At 31.8% G+C, this 15223-nt stretch overlaps 2 protein-coding genes across 2 annotated transcripts; both read left to right on the top strand.

Moving 5' to 3' along the window:
* Positions 1–6318: 6318 nt before the first annotated feature.
* On the top strand, positions 6319–7740 carry LOC112529665 (inactive protein RESTRICTED TEV MOVEMENT 2-like). The gene is made up of 2 exons (XM_025141007.1): positions 6319–6466; positions 6979–7740. The coding sequence occupies exons 1-2, from the start codon at positions 6358–6360 to the stop codon at positions 7653–7655; spliced, it is 786 nt and encodes a 261-aa protein (XP_024996775.1). The 5' UTR covers positions 6319–6357; the 3' UTR covers positions 7656–7740.
* Positions 7741–10372: 2632 nt separating this feature from the next.
* LOC112528973 lies at positions 10373–11491 on the top strand. The gene is made up of 2 exons (XM_025140059.1): positions 10373–10535; positions 10807–11491. Exon 2 carries the CDS (start codon positions 10824–10826, stop codon positions 11445–11447), a length of 624 nt encoding a protein of 207 aa, XP_024995827.1. The 5' UTR covers positions 10373–10535; positions 10807–10823; the 3' UTR covers positions 11448–11491.
* The last annotated feature ends 3732 nt before the right edge of the window (positions 11492–15223 follow it).

Genomic DNA, 15223 nt, shown 5'->3' with positions numbered 1-15223 from the left:
CTTGTTATGGAGTCATTAAGATACAAAATGACATTAATGGGCCGTTTGCTAAACGTTTACCCGGTGAGTGCTTACCGAGTAATTTTCCTTACCGGATGCATATGGCAAGTGCCAAGGATCTTACCCGGTAAGAGCTGTGATAAGAATGGAGAATCTTACCCAGTAAGTGAGGATGATGACTCTTACCGGGTTAATTGTTGCATACTATACCGTTTTGATGTAGTATAATCTTACCCGGTAAAATATATTATATTGTTGACTCCTATTGCTAAGCATTTACTAGGTAAGTGTTTGAGTAAATGGGGTTCATTGTTGCAAGCATAGTGATCAAAACTTACAATCTTACATTGGGACTTGAGATCATGTGAGACTAAGAGTTTTTCGTGAGACCAATTCTCAACCCTTGATCATTAAATTGTCACTCCGGCGACCGAAACCCAGGTGAACGGCGGCGTATTTTTTTTGTTTTACGTGCTACACACGTGCTACAAATCAGGTCACCAACTTCCTTGACCTTCCGGCACTGGGCAGGATTTTTCCCATTATTTTCGTATCCGTAATAGTGCGAAAACGAAAAGACTACAAAATGTTCTTGTGAATTAGGAACAGGGCCTATGACAAGAATATTTTTTTGATTGGGGCTAATTCAAATCCAAGATGGGCTCCTACAAGTAAAGGGGGTTCGAATAGAGATTGGTTGTGTGGGATTGATTGTTTTCCATTTCAATCAAAACGATTTATTAGTAAACGTTAGAATATTATAGATCTAAAATGAGATTTTAATCCTAATTGGGGCTTTAAATTGGTAGAAATGATCAAGTGATTCGATTAAGTTCTGAATAATCAGGAATGCTATCTCCTTTTTTATTTTTACCAGAAAAATACGAACTAAAAAATTTCAAAATGACTTCTGCTTCCTTGGTGAATGTCTTGGTAGAAGATATTATTTCTTGAAAGAGAGGGATGGGGTTTCTCTCGCTTTTGGCATAGTGTGCAACTTTAGACCATTAGATCATTAGCTTATAAAATTGATCATTGAACATAAATTGGTCTTACGGGTCTAGAAAAAAACTCTTATTCTCACGTGAACCCCAACCCTTTACATTGGCTAGAGCAGCTACTATGTTAAAGAGATAAATGATAGTCAAAAGAATACGGAATTGGGTGGACGATCAAGATGATGCCTACGTATGCATAATTAAGAGTAGATGGATCTCCTTACTGCTGTTGGTCATTGTAAGCAACGATGGAGCCCTCCGCAGCATCTCTGCCGTGGCCTCCACCGTTCTTGTTGTCGGTGGACGTCTCGTGAAGCATCGTGTTTTCCGTTGTTACTGTTCCACGTGAGGTTCTTATATTGGGATTCTGGTAAAGATCGAAGTGCAACAAGAAGATTATTCTGCTTATGGTAACTGGCCACATGGAGAATGGTATCGTGATGTATGGTTAGCATATGAAACGGGCCGTTCCTCAACCCCCGACACATTTCAAATACCTTGACATCGTCCGCTTGTGACAGAGCAGTATACAACTTCGCGTTAGTCCGATCATCGTTTCTGGACGAAACAGTATCTATAGTTAAATGACCTTCTCAAAAACTGAAATTAAATTTGAAATTTATTGAGATGTTAAATTAAATTTATTTCAAATTTATTAGAGGATTTTCAACTGAATTAATCTTAGGGACGAAAAAAACAAGAAATTACAAATTATAAGGACGAAAAAAGCAAGAAATTACAAATTATAAGGACGAAAATTGCAATTTCAAAACCAAAAGAACGACAATTGCAATCTTTAACAACGATTTGAACAAAAATCATAGTTCACTCCATAATTAATATTGAGATCGAGAAAACAAAGAAACAGTTAGAATTAAATGTAATTTCTAATTCCTCATTTTTATCTTATACATAGCATTCACATATTGTTGTTCCTCCTAACTAGACATGGCCAAAAACCAGTTCTGAGCCGGAACGGACCCAAATCAGTCATGGGCTGAAACAGTAACAATCCAGACTGGTCTTGTCAAAAATACTAAGACCCAGTTAAGGGTACTTGCAACCGGTTTCGGTAACTGTTTCCGGTCCCGGGCCGGGCCCAAACCAGTCCTATACTTTTTGATAAATTTTAAAAATACGTTAATGTTATTCTAATACACTTTAAAATATCTAATTAGGTCAATCAAATACACTAAAAAAATACGTTTTATTGTAATTTTATAATTGATTTTCAATCAAATACACTTAAAAATTACGTTTTATAATTGGTTTTCAATCAAATACACATAAAAAATATGTTTTATTGTAAATTTGTAATTTGATTTTCAATCAATTACACTTAGAAAACTAGAAATACATATAAAAATACATTTTTCTTGAAAAAAAATCGGGCCAGTCCCGGGCCGGACCTTGTTTTTGGATATAACCATAACTGGTCCTTAACCGAAGGTCCTAAACCGATCCCGATCGGTTCCGGATTGGGCCCATTTGGTTATCTCTACTCCTAACTCTGCAATTCAAAGATTCTCTTTTTCCATGGTCCTACTAATCATGGACAAGCATCTTATCATATTTTCATTTTTTTTACCCTTGATAACATCAAAATTGTAACATGTTAGTTTAATCGATATCTTTCTGTTCTAATTAGTCTCTTGTGAATCTTTGAACTCACTAAATCCGTTGTCGTCACCTTCATTTTACAGTACTGTTATATGCGGAATTTAGTTAGTCCCCAAAACCTTAACATTTCAGATTGTTACTTGATTTGCTTGTGATAACGTTGTGTAACACTGACATGAGTATAGACTAATGCACGCATAATTACTTCTTACGTATCGATTTTGATTAGATATTTATTTACCTTTTATGTGATTTCAGATATATACATACATATATGTTGGTACGAAACTGAGGCAAAAATGACAAATTGCAACTTCAAACGAGAAAAAGGGAGGAAGTTCTGTAATATAGCAGGAAAGGTGGGCCAACCAACTCCGTGAACAGACAGACAATTGACGTACTTCTTTCTTGAAACAATATTTAATAGCAACTCAAATACAGTATGATAAAAGTGGAAACAACTCATTTTTTTAACCACTTGGGTTGTGACACACTGTTAAGACTCAAACAGATGTATTGGAAATCTCATATTTTCCAGGTTTGAATCTAGGCTATTGTGATTATGGAGGTTCACCTTCGATGACTACACGTTATTCATATTCGTTCAAGGGATTAATCCGTTCATATAAGTTGGTCCAAATATCTACAGTTAGGACAAAACTGACTTAAAAAATTGAGGTTTAGGATTTAGTACTAAGGTTGGACCCATTAAGATTTATGATAATACGATGCCAATCATTAGCTTTTATGAGCATCTCCAACAACTATTTTTTTAAAATAGAAAAAAAAATTGTTTTCTAAAATTTGATATTGTAAGAGAGAAATGATTGTTTTATACAATTCCACCAATGAAATTAAGTTATTATTTTTTTATTAATTTTTTATGAAAAGTACATTAAAATAATAAATTAGAGAATATTATAATAATGTAATTTATATTAAAAACTTTAAAACAAAAAATCTATACTATCTTATAAAGCATTTGGCTAAAACTCTTAAAAACTCTTAAAACTCTTAAACTTGTTCATCCCTAAACAATTTCATCCCTGTCCGATTTTATCTCATTTCTGAATTCGTGTAACTAACTGCAGATAAACACAATCAAATACAGGATAAACATCTCATTTTAAATATAAAAAATCTAAAATATAATTAGTATAATCATTAAATTCTAACARAATACTTAATTATTATCTTTATAAAATTTATAATATTAAACCAAAATAAATTGTTTTATTATTAAACTTAAATTAAATTATATATGTACTATATTATAAAGCATTTGACAAAAACTCTTAAAAACCATTTTTATGCATAAAGTACTGTTTATTAATACATATTACTTAAAACTCAAGATTGCAAGTAAATTGTGCGTAAATACAACTTATTAAAGCTCCATATCTGAATTCGTGTAACTAACTGCAGATAAACATAATCAAATACAAGATAAACATCTCATTTTAAATATAAAAAATCTAAACTATAATTAGGATAATCATTGAGTTCTAACAAAATACTTAATTCTTATCTTTATAAAATGTTACATTATTAAATCAAAAATAAATTATTTCGTTATTAAAATTAAATTAAATTATAATTAAAAAAATAAATTAAAAAAACTACATAAAAAATAAGAACTTTTAAATAGTTGATTTGATATTAACATTGATATATATTTTTTCAAATTTTTATGATATCTTTAAATTTATATTCTATTCAAAAATAAAATCATTATTGTTTTCTTAAAAACACATATAATCGTATTATAACATCGACAGAGACAAATAATAAAATATAACATTAAAATCGAGATGTGTCTCGCTGTATTGCACGAGTACTCTTCTAGTATATTCAAAATGAATGTATTTTTTTTAGAAAATTAAAATTAAAATTTTTTATTTAGAAAATTATATAAAAAAAAAAAAAAAAAAAAAAACTAGTCGAGATGCTCTAAGTTTGTATGAATGGAAAACGACAATTCAAAGTGGGATATAATATTATATTTAATTAAATAATTAATAAAATAATAAGCATATATTAAAGAAAGGATAGATTGGTCAAAAGTGTGGGCCAAGAAAGCAACATCACAAGAATGAGTAAACCAAAAACAACGAATCCTTAAAACAAGTAACCAAAATTAAACCCCTTCTCAGTTTAATCCAAAAACAAATTAATATTTAATTTAAATTAAATATTAAACACATATTATTTATAAATGATATAATAAATTATTTATAAACTTAAGAAATCGTACGAAATCATAAACCGGTTTTCATGTGTTTTTTTTTATATCATGAAACATGTGTAAAAATAGTGTTTATAAGTCATATGTGAAGAAAACAGTCATAAACGTTTAATGTATGAAACAACACTGTATAAAATATTGTATTTCATATGTTTTGTTTCATATGTGAAACAACACATGAAAACTGGTTTGTAATTTCATACAGATTATTTAGTTTGTAAAAGAAGGAGACTCTAAACAAATATAAGATGTTTTTTTTGATAAAAATTATGTTGAAATTGATTAATATCTTGTTTCCACATATGACATGACAACAAACAATTAACTGAGACAAAAATGCAGTTTTTTTTTATCATATAAAATAACTGGACAAAAATAATCTGGAAGATGGACAATATAGTGAAAAGGGTAGGCTAATAATATTCTCTTACACACATCAATATTAAGACTCACTTTTTGCATTTTCACTGTATAATTTGACCCGATTTTAACAAAAATAGAGGTGCATATAACTAAACTATGCACAATTATCACTCTCTCGTCTGTCTAGTTTCATACAGAACCATTTGAACATCGTTTCAAATGGGTATTATTTTTCAAGAGATTTATAACATAAATATTATTTATACTTACAAATTAAACCACTTTATATTTATACTATATTATAAAGCATTTGACAAAAAAACTCTTAAAAACAATTTTTTATGCATAAAGTATTGTTTATTGATGTATGGTACTTAAAATTCAAAATTACAAGTAGATTGTGCGTAAATACAACTTATTAAAGTTCAATCTCTGAATTCGTGTAACTAACTGTAGATAAACATAATCAAATGCATGATAAACATCTTATTTTAAATATAAAAAATCTAAAATATAGTTAGAATAATCATCAACTTTTAACGTAACATTTAATTATTATCTTTATAAAATATTATATTATTAAACCAAATATTCCTTTGTTATTAAACTTAAATTAAATTATAATAAAAAAATTAAATTAAAGAAATTACACAAAAAATGAGAACTTTTAAATAGTCAATTTGATACTAACATTAATATTTTTTTTTCAAATTTTTTATGATATCTTCACATTATAATTTATTCAAAAATAAAAAATCGTTATCGCTTTCTTAAAAACAAATAAAATCGTATTATAACATCGATAGAGATAAAAACACAAAACAAAACATTAAAATCGAAATGGATCTCGCTGCATTGCACGAATACCCTTACAAAGATATAACATAACAAAACCTAGGATGAATTTTCAAAGCATATTTTGGAACCAACAAGAAAAGGCTACACAATGCAAAGAAAGAAAGGTATATCTATTTTGCAAGAAAACTTCACATAATTTGAATACCATTCCAACCTCAAAATGCAAACAATCCTCCCCACAAATCCTTGCATATTTATTCAACAACTTCAACCTTGCAATAATTCATCAACTTCTTCAATACCCACATTTCACATTCTAAACCCTAATCGAAGATGGAATCGAAGGGAATGACGACACCCGCTCGCGTTTATCAAGATTTCGAACCATCCATGGAGTGGGTTTACGAAGACGATTCTGACACCCTGCTCGTCTATCTTCCAGGTTCGTTAGTTTCTTTCTTACCCTTGATTGTTTCTTCAATTTTAATCAAGATTCTAAATGACATGAGGCGTGGCGGCGCCACGAGGTCAAATCTCAAGCCTTACGAATTATGGGTGTGCCACAACGTCTTTAAAGGCATGTCCTAAGGCGCGACAATATATATAGACTTGTGATCACGTGAGACCAGCCTGTTTTCGTGAGCCCACTTTTTTACACTTGAAATTTCGCAGCAAAACGTTGTGAATTAACATTCACAGTGTTTTTGCTGTAACCTTCACAATGTTTTGCTGTGAAGTTTCAAGTGTAAAAAAGTGGTCTTACGAAAACAAACTGGTTTCATGTGAACCCAGCCCTATGTATATATACACGTACTTGTGTATGTTAATGGAGCCACAAGGGTTAACGTGGTGACGAACCCAAACCTTGATGCCATAACAAGGCCATACCGAATTATTTAGAACTATGATTTTAATGTAAGCTTTTTTGAGAGAATTTTATGGGAATTTTTGCAGGTTTTGCGAAGGAACAACTTAGGGTTCAACTTCGATCAAGGAGTTTGATCATAAGTGGTGAAAGAAAGCTCCAACAGAACACATGGAGTCGATTCCGTGTGGAGTTTCCGGTTTCTGTAAACTGTGATCTCAACAAAATCAGTGCCAAATTCGAAGGAAATATACTTTTTGTTAGGCAAGGAAAAGTGATCACTCTTGCGGCGAAACCAGAAGAGGAAAGACGGCCGGTGGTTGCAGCGCCGGTTCCAACGACTCCAAAGCCGGTTTACGAATCAAACATGGCGGAGAAAACGACTGCCGAGAAAAAACCCATTTCACCAACACAACCAGACATGGAAAACAAGGGGAAGGATCAAGAGGTTTCGAAGATGGGAGGAGCAGAAAAGAGCGAAAAAGGTAAAGGGAAAGCCATTGAATCAAAGAAAGCAGAAGGTGTTCGTGGAAATGCTTCAGAGAAGAAACCAAGTGATTCCGATAACAAAAACAAGAAGGTGGTTTATGGGGAACTCGATAAAACGACTAAAACCGCATTGGAAAACTATAAACACGCGGTGGGTGTTTTTGCAACGAAGCTAAAAACGTCGAGGAATGCGGTGAATACGATTGTGATTCTTCTTGTTGCTCTCGTGGTTGGCGTCTACGTGTCGGGTTCGATCAAATCGTGGACAAAAAGTTGAATATTTGTATAAAACTGGTCGAAAATATACGTATTTTAATGTCTTTGCATGTAATTCGATTCGAATGTGATGAACTAATAAAAGCTTCTTGATTACTTACAAGATCTTCCTAATAAACCATGCCCATTTCTTGATCATATAATGTGTTAGCGTTTGTGTGGAATGCAAATAAGACTAAACGGTCGAGAGTGAGGCAGATTAGGGGTGTTTGTATCGGGCGGGTTCGGATGGACGAATCGAAAAGTCCGATCGGATTTTTTTTGCTCTAAATGATATGCTATATATATATATTAATAAGGTTTTCACGGTTTTTACAAATTGAATGGTTTTTATTTGAACCCATCCCTATATATATATATATATATATATATATATATATATATATATATATGAAAACCTCATTCAACCAATCATAATTTTTCATTTTGTTCATTTTTTTGTAATTATGAGAGGTTGATTAATCAATTTTTATTGTGGAGGGTGTTAATCATGTATATTATCATCTTCATTATTTTAATTTTAGAGAAATACATGAAACAGTTTCATTAAAATTTCATTAAGTAGTATATGAAACAATTTCATAATCACATATGAAACAACTTCATCAAAAGAAGTATTATATAAAACAATTTAACAAGATTAACAATTTCATGAAAAAATTTCATAAGATTAACGATGGATGAGAGTAGTTTTTACGGTTTTTACAAATTGCAGTGGTTTGTAGCTCTAAAACTCAAACTCTATAGAAGATATATAAACAATATTTTAACCCATCTGGTTTGTAGCTCAGTTGGTAAAGGGACGAGAGACTTTGCCAAAATAAAAGACATGTCATGGGTTTTATCACGAACCATCCCCTCCAGGTATTAGCCTTAGGGGCTGTTTGACAGTTGCTGAATAGTTTGGTGCAGTCGGATCTAGTGGTAATTATTATTAACAAGCTCTCATGATATAGTGCAAAATGAAATATAATTGTTCGATAATTATTTACAATGAAATTAGGGTGCTGAATAGTTAAGAGAGACACAAAATATAAAATCATTCAAAGGATTTTAGAAACATTAAAAGATATATTTTTTTTGCCAAACAAGATTCACATCTTAACGATTCAGAGACTGCCTCTTAATAGAACTATTAAGAGATAAACAAACAACCTCTTAGTCGTAAAATATGCCACAAAAATGCACATATAGGATCGCATATTTGGTCACCCGTGCCATCAAGAGCTCCAGCTCCTAAAGCAGAGCAAAAAAAACGAAAGAATCTCAATTTTTGCTTAACTTATATTCGACACAAACTTGGTTTCGGAAAACTTGCTGCCGGGGACTAACATCAAAGATAGGACTTGAGCCTGGGGAGTCCCCTTACATTAACGTTCTTCGAGGTGGGTTTACATTCGTATGAACCAGTTGAAGTTGTCGATGATCAATTTTTTGTTTTTCACCTGAAACCAAGAATTTACATATAAAAATAATAATATTTTTTTAAATATATTGAATATTTTATTAATGCAATAAATATTATAATTATTAAAATAAAATAATTATTGAAATTTGAGCAAAAAATCTTAACTCTTACTAATTCTGAATGGTTTAAATTTGAAAAATAAAAAATGAAAAATGAAAAATTAAAAGATGGAATTTGCCGCCTTAAAATTAACAAAATCATGTTTTTGACAGCAAACGCCACATGGCAAGTACCTAGTTTTTCGTTCTCTCCGCAGTTATGGGCGGCAACTAATTTTTGTACTTTTACTTTATCCTTCAATTATTTATCGATCCCTCATCTTTTTCATTTTGTCATAATTGACCCTTTAACCTTTTTAATGATCTCTTTAAGTCATTACTTTTCATCACGATTATGTACTTCCTTCCCTTTTATTTTCAACAATACCTAACATTAAATGCTCTAGTAAATAGGTAGCTCTGAGTGTTTAAGTTTGCACAGGTTATACTTGGAAAGTCCTACTTTTGTATATTTTGTATGGTATCAGAGTCGAAGTCTATTTTTTTTATTAACCTAGATATACAATCTGTTATATGAACCGACTAATCCTATGGCAACCACCTGCTTTGCGGGTAATCCGGAGTCATCGCATTTGAACCTTCTTGGCTACAAGAAGATTTTTATTCCTGCTTGAATTTGAACCTGAGACCTCCAGATACTTTGACCTTTGGAGTCCAAGCTCAAACCAACCAGACACCACTTTTGTGGTTGTTGAAGTCTATTTTTAAGATATCTATGTTCGACACTTAACATTCTAAGACATCTATATTCATCTGGTCGCTATTCGATAGGACGTGTTAGAATCCAATATGGACTAGAGTTTTAACATTTCTATTGGGTAATAGTCTCGTTTCTTCCCTTACCTAAAAATTTCGAACCTTGCCATGTTAATCAATTATGGTAATTGACCCAGTAAGTGTTCACCGATAATGTTTCGTAGGATGATTAATCTTGATGGTGTTGCTCACACCGTTAAATATTTAGGGACCTTTTCTGGATAGATGAAACCTCTTGGGGCTAATTATACATTACTCAAAATTTACAAATAAACCCCTATGCTTTCCAAAACTTGTTCTTCTATCTTGTCGATCGCTTTGATTCATCTTCCATGGACTTTTTATGGTCACATTTTTTAAAATTCATCAATGGAGCTGTCACTGACCTCACAATCAAACCCATTGCTTTCTTCTCTCCCTATCTTCTTTTGACTTCATTCTTCCACCATTTATAAATCTCTTTCAAACATTTGGATATAACACCGGTGACTAGCGGCGATGGAGATTTCTGCGGTGGTGGTGGCGGCGGCGGTGATGGCTTGTTAGTTCCCACTCAATTGGCTTCGTGATCGTTGAAAAGCTCGTTTTTCCAATACAGGTATTCGATTGTTCGTTCTTTTTTGAATATTTTAGCTTCTGGGTTCGCAAAATTCGAATAGTTTTGGAGGATTTGATTGCAGATTTTTGTGGGTTATGACACAAATTGAATTTGGTTTTGTGGTGGTGATGGAATGATGGGTGTGAAGTTTGAATTGGTAGGTTTTTGTAAGGGTGTCTTAATCAATGTCTGAACTAATCCAGCTGATAAATTATGACCTTAAAAAATCAACGTTGATATATTGGTGGATTAATGGTTGTGTTTTGTACAGAAAAAAAGGGGAAGAAGATGGACGGAGGCGTTCACCGATTCCGGCGACGGAGGAGCCTCCAGGAGCGGCTAGGAATAAAAGACATAGTTTGTTGTGGGTCCACTTGGGGAATCGGACCCTCCACCATGAGTATCGGTGGCGATGACGACGGCGGCGGCGATCTATTTGACCTAGTAGACCAACATATAGACATACCGGAATTGGTTCGGATCCCGCCGGAGTTAAATTCCAATCGTGACTGCGTGTTTCCGTCACCGCGGATGAATCTTGCCGCCGCGTTGGCGGCGGAACGCCACTCTCGGTCAACGACGGTGGAGGCTGACGGTGTGGAGAATCAGAATGAGAATGAGAACAATAATCGGTCAATATCTGCAACCCCACGGCGGAGTAGTACGCCGGCGCGTGAATCTCCGGGGAGGATGTCGTTGATGAGATTGTTGGAGGAAACGGACGGTCATGATGAAAAGGAAGGAACGGGGATGGATCTAGTGTGTTGCGTGTGCATGGGGAGGAAGAAGGGTGCAGCGTTCATACCGTGTGGACACACATTTTGTCGGGTGTGTTCGAGGGAGTTGTGGTTGAACCGTGGTACGTGTCCTCTTTGTAACCGTTCGATCACCGAGATCCTTGATATATACTAAATTCGATTTAATCGTACCCTTGGGAGAACAAATTTTCGATCAAACTCATAGATTTGTATTCCGTTAATTGTCGATTGTTATATCTTCAAAAGATCCCGAAATGATCGTACGTTTTTTGATCAGATATTTGTTTGCTTAGTAAAGACACCTTTAAGGTAGATTAAAGGCCCATAAAGTCGTTTGACGTATTTTTAGCCTATTTCCACGATTTCGAAGGAATTTCGAGGGATTAACGAAAACAAATCTAAGTAAAACGACCGTTTTTATGTTGTTTGAATGTGTTTTCATAATGATTATCGCAACCTTAAAACGAGATAACTGATTGCTTAAAGTTATAGTAGTTAAGTAATTGCACGTTCTTTATAAAAGTCTTTTACAAATTCATTTATCTTTTTTGAAAATGCTCATCAACGTCTCATAACCCAAAATAGCAGTATGGTCCATTAATCTTTAAATCAACTAAAAACTATGGTGAAAGTTATTAATAGACTATAATTTTTGGGCTTATAAAAAAACTGGGGGCATAAGGGGCATGATGACTTGACGTCATCCTCACCTTCCAGATAGTCCAAAGTTTCGATGGTTAGCTCTTGGCTTTCCAGTTGAAAAACGTCGTCATACATTTCATATGTTTCTAGTGATTCAGATGGTATTATCAAATGCCCTTGAGAGGGGAACAACAGTTGGAAATGGCTGCTTGTATCCCATCAGAGTTTGTCTTGATCTGGTACCGCTATCGTGGTCTGTACCCCTAGCATCTTGTTGTTGCATCGAAACAATCCGTATATAAGACGGGTTGTTAAGAAGAAATTTTATTATTAAATTTTATATCAAATAAAACATTATATTTTTACAACATTTTTAAATGGATCTTGTTCAAGCCCATTCTATTAGAGTGGCCCAATCTATTGTCCAAGCCAAATCATAGATCATAAAATGAAAGTTTTGGGTTTCAAAATAAATTAGATTATGTTTTGTTATGGATATGTTTTACAAATGGGTTGTTTGACAACTGCTGAATAGTTTGGTGTAGAATGATTAAGTGGTCACAATGATTAAGAAGCTCTCATGATATAATGTAAAATGAAATATAATTGTTTGGTAATTGTTTATAATGAAATCATGACGTTAAATGATTAAGGGAGACCCATGATATAAAATCATTCAGATGGTTTTAAAACTATTAAAAGACAAAAAAAAATTTTTTGCCAAACAAGATTTATCTCTTAACGGTTTAGAGGTTGTCTTTTAATGAAACTATTAAGAGGTAAACAAATAACCACTAAATGACACAAATAGGATTCAAATCTGCATCTAGGATGAGATAAATCATTGCTAACCAACTCTATTAAGGAAAACTTGTATTTCTATTGTAGTTTCAAAATATACATGGTCGCACGCAACAAGATGATACGATAACATCTTTCATGACCCAAGAACTTTTTACATTAAGACGGAGGAATGAAAATGTGACCAGTGCCACCATATCCACTAGTGTAGGTCCACCTTAGAATGATCTGTTCCTTCATGGGCGTTGTAAAGTGTGTCCATATGTCCTTCATGTGAGGGCGTTTTGGTCTTATCCTAATAACATAGTGAGATAAATGAACTAAATGTAATAGTTAGAGAACATAACTGTTAAAATGATCAAATTGTTCCGTCACATCTCATGTAATTGGGCTCCAAATACATCATGAATGTTTCATTTTGGAAAATGATACAAAAATGGCCTTTCAAGAGTTTTTGCTAGCAGTAGTATGGTTATTTATGAGATTATAAAAAAAAAGATAAAATGACCAAATTACCCTTTCAATACTCGGGCCACTTGATGGTAAGTAGATAACAAATGTAAGTAAAGGAATACAAATGATAAGAATATATTTGTAATAAACGAAAACTGAGGGACTAAAAACCAAAGTGTTAAACATGTATATAAAATGTAATTAACTATATATTTTCTATTTATTTTGTGAACAAAAGAAAGGCATAGAAAATGAAGGCATTATAATATATATAGAGAGAGAGAGATTGTTTCAAATACAACCCATCGCATTTGTACAACCAATGTAACCCAATAAATTGATATATTTATAAAAATGATGAGAGTTCATTTATGGAAGATGAATATGGTTCATTAATTATGATCAATACTTTATATTAGGAAACAATCAAAACTTCTATGAAATCACATATTAATAAAATGAAATGGACGGTTGAGATTATGTTGTATTGTCGTATTGGTTGTACAAATGTCAAGGGTTGTATAATAACCAACCTCTCTCTCTCTATATATATGTATATATATATATATATATGGGTCCATTCAAGTGAGAACTGATTAGTTTGTGATAACCGTGAGATATAATGTGAACCACTCGTTTGAGATACTTAAGGGTATTTCTTAAATAAGCTAAAATGGTAATATAGTAATTCTATTTTTGACAACTAATTAAATTTTTTAGAAGGAAATATTTAATTAAAACTAGTTACCTAGTATATCAATTGCCTAATATACATCGTATTTTAAAGATGCTTGTGAATCAAAGTGTATCATAATGATAACGTTCACAATATTTTACGTGTATCACAATGTATTTTCTTTGTTATGAAATGTATCACAGTGTGCATTTTTTTTGTTATTTTCATTGTTTTACAAATGGTATCATATTGTGCATCTTGTATGTATATATGGGTATCACAATGAATATCATTTGTAGGTATCATAATGTGTATCTTGTGTTCACATAAGGTTCATCGGAATAAGGTTCGTCAAATAAGATTCGTCGGAGAGATAAAAGAGGATTTCTAAAATCCCTAATATACCCTTAATTAATATTATAATTTAAAATTACCAAAATTATTAATTTTCTAATTTAATCTTTGATTTGTGGTTGAGATTGGATCTTACTATTATCACAAATAAAACAGTTCTCATTTAATTAAACATATATGTATATATATATATATATATATATATATATATATATATATGAGCGATCAAATGAAAATCACTCTCATTTGTACAAACCGTACAAACCACCGTTATACGTAGATTTCATTGTTTAATCTTATGAATTTTTTTCATGATATTGTTTAATCTTGTGAAATTGTTTCATATAATACTTTTTTTGATAAATTTGTTTCATATATGGTTATGAAATTGTTTCATATAATATTTAATGAAATTTTAATGAAACTATTTCATGTATTTCTCTAAAAATTAAAATAATGAAGATAATAATATTCATGATTAACAACTATCACAATAAAAATGGTTAATCAACCTCTTATAATTACAAAAAAAATGAACAAAATGAAAAATTATGATTGGTTGAATGAGGTTTTCACGGTTTGTACACAAATTAAGAGTGATTTTTATTTGAACGCTCCTCAATATATATATATATATACTAGAAGCGTACTCGCGCAATGCAGCGAGATACATCGTGATTTTAATATTTCATTTTATTTTTTATCTCAGTCGATGTTATAATATGGTTTTATGTGATTTTGAGAAAGCGATGATTTTTTATTTTTGAATAAAATATATGTTTGAAGATATCATAAAAAATTGACAAAAATATATCGATATTAGTATCAAATTAACTATTTGAAATTCCTCAATTTCTGTGTAATTTTTTAATTCAGTTCTTTTATAATTTAATTTATGTACAATAATGAAGTAATTTATATTTGGTTTAATAATATAATTTTTTTATAAAGATAATAATTATTTATTTTGTTGGAACTCGATAATTATTCTAATTATATTTTAG

This window comes from Cynara cardunculus, assembly GCF_001531365.2.
Source record: "Cynara cardunculus var. scolymus isolate 2C chromosome LG 1, CcrdV1, whole genome shotgun sequence".
NCBI lineage: Eukaryota > Viridiplantae > Streptophyta > Magnoliopsida > Asterales > Asteraceae > Cynara > Cynara cardunculus.
This window is presented reverse-complemented; position numbering and strand designations above follow the sequence as displayed.

Excerpts from the sequence above, each read along its gene's own strand:
- LOC112529665 (XM_025141007.1), top strand. The coding sequence starts at position 6,358 with ATGGAATCGAAGGGAATGACGACACCCGCTCGCGTTTATCAAGATTTC. Across the intron at positions 6,467-6,978 it reads CCTGCTCGTCTATCTTCCAG|GTTTTGCGAAGGAACAACTT; the intron begins GTTCGTTAGTTT and ends GAATTTTTGCAG.
- LOC112528973 (XM_025140059.1), top strand. The coding sequence starts at position 10,824 with ATGGACGGAGGCGTTCACCGATTCCGGCGACGGAGGAGCCTCCAGGAG.